Here is a 7,897-nt window from a genome sequence, read left to right as displayed (position 1 = left end):
CAAATAAAGTTGTTGGTCATGCAGGATCCTCCAAACACTTGGTTTTGATGTCCCCACAATCTTGGCAATGTCACGAGTGTTGGTGGATGTCTGTGCCTCTGTGCAATGCAGTTCAACATTGAGACGCCAAGTTTAAACGAAATGATTTTAAATGAGGCCCTAGTGCTGCTATTTTACGTTTGCGGACATGGGTTCCTATTTCAAAGTTATTCTGTAGGGAACCCTCAGTACACTCCTGAAGTATGGCACAAAACTCCTGGGACACTCTGTATTTGCATACACATTGTAGTGTGTCAGTGGCCCTCTCATATGTAAGACATTCTTCAACTATTAGATTAGATTTAATAACAATTCCTGCATAGGTGAGTCTACAGGAACATGTTGTGGGATAGGAGGAATGCGATTATATAAGCTGTGCTTTTTGACCTGGCCACAGGGTTGGAACTCAGGAGAAATATGGCAAGAAGTAGCAGGGAAGTAGTGGCAGCTGTGTTGTGGGAAGGCAGGAGGATAATGTGCTGTATGTAACTGGATCTCTTGTAACTCACACAAATTCTGTCATCCTCATCTCATTTAGTACACTTAACCAAATCCACTGTTTAAGAATGGCCTTGTCTAAAATATTCATACTTCTATGATTTAATTGGAGTATCTGCAGATGCTTACAGGATGTCTTCACTAAAACAACTTTATTTACCAAACATTACACTAACCTTTGAAGTTGCTATTTTGCAACATTGCAAACTGATGTAACAAACCATGACACATTTTAAACTTTATATTCCATATTCCAATCTATATAGTTTACAAATGCTTGCATTATATACAGTGGAACACCACTTCAGTATTCCATTTAAGATTTTCATCTTTCCCAATTAAATGTTAACAGGGTTTCATAATATTGTGGCATGTAGACCCATTGCTAGGCACTGATTGGGAAACAGACAATGGCCAATAAACAGCAACAGAGGAAAGATGTTTTCTGCATGGTCTGCACCAAATGCAGTGGATGCAACAATAGAACTGTTTGGGGAGGTGTTATAGGCAGGACAAATATAAGAGTTTAGTTAGTTGTGAGACAGCTGCAGGCCAGTAAGGACATGAACATGGACAGTGAAAGAGCTATGGCATTGGAAGCTGTTACCAGATGTCCACTGGTGAAGACACATCAGACATATGATTTAATATGTGCTGTAGTGAAATGCAGAGTGTGTGAATTAGTGACCATAGCTGCTAGTATTTATGATTTGTAAGTATTCAATAAATCCAATTACCAATCCAAACCCCATCTTTCATCATATTTAATACAGGCAACAGTATTTAGATTCTGTCATTGAGCTGTCGTGAGAGATAAAAATCACATTTTAATCTGGGTAAGATGACAGCCATAGTCGTCTACGTGTTGAAGAATGCCGTTTTCTGGGACGTGGCACCATGTAGATAGTGTATAAACCGACATTTCAGATTAATGTATCGCCTCCATCTTCAGGCTAGAAGAAAAACAAAAAAATCTGCGAGCGAGGAACCAGCGTGAGCAGGTGGCTACAGACTTAGACATCCCAGAAAGGCTGTGCCATAGCTCAAACGGTTAGTCACTGGCTTCCCACCGTGGCGGCCTGGGTTTGATCCCAGTTCTGGTCAAGTGGGATTTGTGGTGGACAAAGTGACGGGGCAGGTTTTCCCTGCCAATCTTCATTCCACCAAATTCTCCATCATCACAATCACCCGGGGCAGGCTACAATAGGCCAATCAGTGGCCGCCATGCCGAGTGGACCCAGTTTGAGTCCACCCCCCACTAAGTGAATTAATTAGACATCCCAGAAGGCATCATTCTTCATACTAACCACCATGAAAACCTCAAATCTTACATCTGCATGTTGTTCTTTGATGAAGAACAGTCTCTGAAGGCTCAATGAATCTTTGATGCTGTGTGCTTATGCATTGTCCTTATGGAAATAGATATTTTCTGCTTGTATTAATGCCAAAAAAGGAAATGCAGGAAAGCAGCTCTAATAATATTGTATTTTAGTGTCCCGTTGCACTGATTCGTATCCATAATGTGTATATATTTACCATCTTTTAGTGCATGCAGTTTCACTTGTCACTTCACACTACATGTTTCGGCATCATTCTGCCATCCTCAGGTGTATCATTCACGTTAAACCATTGCACTGCCTGCCATCAAGTGTCCATTTATAAAATGGTATAAAATGTGTGTTCATTGTTGTTCAATAATAAAATTTATATATTAAAACTTGTTAAGATCTATCATCTTACGAGTACATGTCGTATATCAAACTCGTGTGTAATGCCATTCATCCACTATGGGAGTCGTCCTTCTTATGTTTTAATTGTGTATATACTGTGTCTTATGATGTGTCTTTTGTATGTGGCTGCGTGCATTGTATTGCTGGCCGTATGTGTATGTACGTACTGCTGGACACATATGTCCAGCAATACAATGCACGCAGCCACATAAGAAAGACACATCATAAGACACAGTATATACACAATTGAAACACAAGAAGGACGACTCCCATAGCAGATGAATGGCATTACACACGAGTTTGATATACGACATGTACTCGTAAGATGATAGATCTTAACAAGTTTTAATATATAAATTTTATTATTGAACAACAATGAACACACATTTTATACCATTTTATAAATGGACACTTGATGGCAGGCAGTGCAATGGTTTAACGTGAATGATACACCTGAGGATGGCAGAATGATGCCGAAACATGTAGTGTGAAGTGACAAGTGAAACTGCATGCACTAAAAGATGGTAAATATATACACATTATGGATACGAATCAGTGCAACGGGACACTAAAATACAATATTATTAGAGCTGCTTTCCTGCATTTCCTTTTTTGGCATTAATACAAGCAGAAAATATCTATTTCCATAAGGACAATGCATAAGCACACAGCATCAAAGATTCATTGAGCCTTCAGAGACTGTTCTTCATCAAAGAACAACATGCAGATGTAAGATTTGAGGTTTTCATGGTGGTTAGTATGAAGAATGATGCCTTCTGGGATGTCTAATTAATTCACTTAGTGGGGGGTGGACTCAAACTGGGTCCACTCGGCATGGCGGCCACTGATTGGCCTATTGTAGCCTGCCCCGGGTGATTGTGATGATGGAGAATTTGGTGGAATGAAGATTGGCAGGGAAAACCTGCCCCGTCACTTTGTCCACCACAAATCCCACTTGACCAGAACTGGGATCAAACCCAGGCCGCCGCGGTGGGAAGCCAGTGACTAACCGTTTGAGCTATGGCACAGCCTTTCTGGGATGTCTAAGTCTGTAGCCACCTGCTCACGCTGGTTCCTCGCTCGCAGATTTTTTTGTTTTTCTTCTAGCCTGAAGATGGAGGCGATACATTAATCTGAAATGTCGGTTTATACACTATCTACATGGTGCCACGTCCCAGAAAACGGCATTCTTCAACACGTAGACGACTATGGCTGTCATCTTACCCAGATTAAAATGTGATTTTTATCTCTCACGACAGCTCAATGACAGAATCTAAATACTGTTGCCTGTATTAAATATGATGAAAGATGGGGTTTGGATTGGTAATTGGATTTATTGAATACTTACAAATCATAAATACTAGCAGCTATGGTCACTAATTCACACACTCTGCATTTCACTACAGCACATATTAAATCATATGTCTGATGTGTCTTCACCAGTGGACATCTGGTAACAGCTTCCAATGCCATAGCTCTTTCACTGTCCATGTTCATGTCCTTACTGGCCTGCAGCTGTCTCACAACTAACTAAACTCTTATATTTGTCCTGCCTATAACACCTCCCCAAACAGTTCTATTGTTGCATCCACTGCATTTGGTGCAGACCATGCAGAAAACATCTTTCCTCTGTTGCTGTTTATTGGCCATTGTCTGTTTCCCAATCAGTGCCTAGCAATGGGTCTACATGCCACAATATTATGAAACCCTGTTAACATTTAATTGGGAAAGATGAAAATCTTAAATGGAATACTGAAGTGGTGTTCCACTGTATATAATGCAAGCATTTGTAAACTATATAGATTGGAATATGGAATATAAAGTTTAAAATGTGTCATGGTTTGTTACATCAGTTTGCAATGTTGCAAAATAGCAACTTCAAAGGTTAGTGTAATGTTTGGTAAATAAAGTTGTTTTAGTGAAGACATCCTGTAAGCATCTGCAGATACTCCAATTAAATCATAGAAGTATGAATATTTTAGACAAGGCCATTCTTAAACAGTGGATTTGGTTAAGTGTACTAAATGAGATGAGGATGACAGAATTTGTGTGAGTTACAAGAGATCCAGTTACATACAGCACATTATCCTCCTGCCTTCCCACAACACAGCTGCCACTACTTCCCTGCTACTTCTTGCCATATTTCTCCTGAGTTCCAACCCTGTGGCCAGGTCAAAAAGCACAGCTTATATAATCGCATTCCTCCTATCCCACAACATGTTCCTGTAGACTCACCTATGCAGGAATTGTTATTAAATCTAATCTAATAGTTGAAGAATGTCTTACATATGAGAGGGCCACTGACACACTACAATGTGTATGCAAATACAGAGTGTCCCAGGAGTTTTGTGCCATACTTCAGGAGTGTACTGAGGGTTCCCTACAGAATAACTTTGAAATAGGAACCCATGTCCGCAAACGTAAAATAGCAGCACTAGGGCCTCATTTAAAATCATTTCGTTTAAACTTGGCGTCTCAATGTTGAACTGCATTGCACAGAGGCACAGACATCCACCAACACTCGTGACATTGCCAAGATTGTGGGGACATCAAAACCAAGTGTTTGGAGGATCCTGCATGACCAACAACTTTATTTGTATCATCCAATGCGAGTCCACAACGTAGGTCCAGCTGTCTTTGTAGCCCGAGTTCAATTTTGTCAGTGGATACGGAACCAATGTAAACATCAGCCCAACTTCCTGAATCATGTCTCCTTCACAGATGAAGTGCAGTTTACAAGGGATGGCTGGTTCAACTGTCGAAGGGCTGATGAACACCCCAACGTTACTGTAGTTGGTTACCACCAGGCACAATTTTCTGTCACTGTCTTGGCTGGCATCATTGGCGATCACTTGAATGGGCCTTTCCTCCTACCACCGTGACTCAATGGGCCCTTTGACAAGGTGTTCCTGGAATGTAGCCTTCCGACTTTGCTAGAAGACGTGCCACTGATTGTGCAGAGGCAAATGTGGATAGAGCATGACGGAGCACTGGCACACTTCAGCATTGTATCACAAGACTACCTGGATGCTGCTTTTCACAATTGTTGGACAGGAAGAGGAGGCCCAGTGCCTTGGTCACCCTGATCCCCAAACTTGACACCTCTGGACTATTTTGTCTGGCGCCATGTGAAAAGCCTGATCTTCGACACGCCTGTGGATAATGAATTCGAGCTGTTGGCCAGAATACTTGTTGCATGTGACGTGATCTGTGAGACAACTGGAATATTTGAAAGGGTGCACCAAAGTTTTTTCATTGATGTAACGCATGCATTGAAAACAGAGGGCGCCAATTCCAACATCTACTCTAGCAGGTGAGCCTTAAGAGTTTGGAGGGGGTAATATGCCTGTGCGTGCTCTTCGATGTTGAGGCGCCAAGTTTAAACAAAATGATATTAAATGCTGCTCTAGCACTGCTATTTTGTTTGCAGACATGGGTTCCTATTTCAAAGTTGTTCTATAGGGAACCCTCAGTACACTCCTGAAGTATGGCACCAAACACCTGGGTCACCCTGTATGTAACTGCAGCCAATGGAGAGATTTTTTACACATATCTTTAACTATGGATGCTCCCTATCATGTATGCGACAATGTGTCTTTAGATCACTACGTCGGCCGAATGACTTATTACACATGTTACAAGAAAATGGTCGCTCACCACTGTGTGTACGCTGATGTTGCTTTAGTGTGCTCTGCTGACTGAATGACTTGTTACATAAGTTACAGGAAAATGGCCGTGCCCCACTATGTATGTGATCATGTTTCTTCAGATCACTCCGCCTACTGAATGTCTTACTACACACACTACATGAAAATGGCCGCTCCCCACTATGTAAGCGTTCATGTTGTCTCAATGTACTCAGCTCACTGAATGACTTATTACACACATTACAGGAAAATGGCCGCTCCCCGCTATGTACACGATGATGTGTCTTCAGATCATTTCGCCTACCGAATGATTTATTACAAATGTCACAGGAAAATGGCCGCTCCCCAACATGAATGCGTTGATGTATCTTTAAGTAACTGTGCTGACCGAATAACTTATTGCACACATCACAAGAATATGGACGTTGCCCACTATGTCTGCGTTGATGTAATTTCAGGTAACTCTGTTGACTAAATGACTTATTACACACATCACAGGCATATGGGTGCTGCTCACTGTGTATACGCTGATGTGACTTCAAATAACTCTGCTGAGTAAAGGACTTATTACACACACCACAAGAATATGGACGCTGCCCACTGTGTATGCGTTGATGTGACTTCAGATTGCCCTGCTGACTGAACGACTTATTGCATACATCACAGGAATATGGATGCTGCCCACTGTGTATGTTTTGATGTGACTTCAGATTACTCTGTTGACTGAATGATTTATTACACACATCACAGGAATACGGCCGCTCTCCACTATGAATGCGTTCATGTGTCTTCAGATAACTCTGTTGAGTGAAGGACTTATTACACACACCACAAGAATATGGACGCTGCCCACTATGTATCCGTCGATGTGACTTCAGATAACTCTGCTGACTGAATGACTTATTACACACATCACAGGAGTATGGACGGTCCACATCATGTGCAAACTGATGTTCATTCAATGTGTTCTGAAAAAGAAAAACCTATAAGGATAAATCTTAACAGGAAGATGAATGAGTCTGAAAGCAATATAGTATATAAAATAGGTTAACAATTATTAAATGACAAGAGCTGCACTGTTTAGCAAATCCCGGTATGTCACTAGATAATTTGTGCTGTAAATGATGGAAGAATTACAGACAACATATTCTCATATAATACAGACAATCCTGAGTGGCATCTGAAAGATATCATACAATTCCTTTGTGCTGTGTAAATGTATGTGCACTGCTGTACTGTCTGCTCACGAGTGTTCAACTGAGATGGCCCATGTCCTTCCCACCCTCCAAGCATTCTTCTTGAGGCAATATGCTTGAACATCAGGGCACTGCTTCTAGAGTTTTGATACAGTGAAGATAAACCTAAATTCTAGTATGGCTTGGGGATTTTAGAAATGATGGGAGTGGGACCAACCCACACTTGTTGTGACCTGTTTAAAAAGCTTGAAATATTGCCAATTCCCTGTGTATATTTGCTTTCACTTATGACATATGTTGTGAACAACTACGATAAGTTTTTGAAAAATAACTATATATATATATATATTGTCGCATATCGGGCGTATATCGCAACAAATAACTTCACGCCGTATTTTGTATAGCGAATTTTATTTCACATTGGCACTTACAATCACCCAAATTACAGATTTACGGTTACTGCTATCTGCAGTATCACAATTAGTACACTCCAAATGCCAGAATACAACTGACTAGTTGCTGGCTAACTCGGCGGTAGCTCCAGGACTCACTGACTGACTCAGTACAACTGACTGTGAATAGCCTTCGCTGCTCCCTATGTAGCCTCGATCGGACAATACGGCCACGTAATAGGCACCCTTGTTGCGTCACCGCTGTTGACTCGCCTTGCGTAGTTACCAGGTTGCGGGGGCTCGGCTATCTTCGGCTCTGCTCGTGACGTCACCGCGCATAGCTGCCAGGATGCGGGGTGATTACTCGCCTATTACGCGAGCGTTACGTTACCGCT

General features: G+C 41.5%; 1 protein-coding gene across 10 annotated transcripts in view; it reads right to left on the bottom strand.

Moving 5' to 3' along the window:
* Positions 1-5,430: 5,430 nt before the first annotated feature.
* LOC111875793 (zinc finger protein 271) overlaps positions 5,431-7,897 on the bottom strand; it is a 62,623-nt gene continuing 60,156 nt past the window's right edge. For all 10 annotated transcript variants that reach the window (XM_023872316.2, XM_033750219.1, XM_033750221.1 and 7 more), the window contains one exon: positions 5,431-6,882. In XM_023872316.2, the coding sequence (XP_023728084.2) occupies positions 5,827-6,882 (1,056 nt within the window). In that variant the 3' untranslated portion in view covers positions 5,431-5,826. The remainder of the gene's footprint in view (positions 6,883-7,897) is intronic.

The sequence above is a fragment of the Cryptotermes secundus genome, unplaced genomic scaffold (assembly GCF_002891405.2).
Source record: "Cryptotermes secundus unplaced genomic scaffold, Csec_1.0 scaffold1552, whole genome shotgun sequence".
In the NCBI taxonomy this organism is placed as follows: Eukaryota; Metazoa; Arthropoda; class Insecta; order Blattodea; family Kalotermitidae; genus Cryptotermes; species Cryptotermes secundus.
Note: the sequence above shows the minus strand (reverse complement) of the source record. Positions and strands in the feature narration are given on the sequence as shown.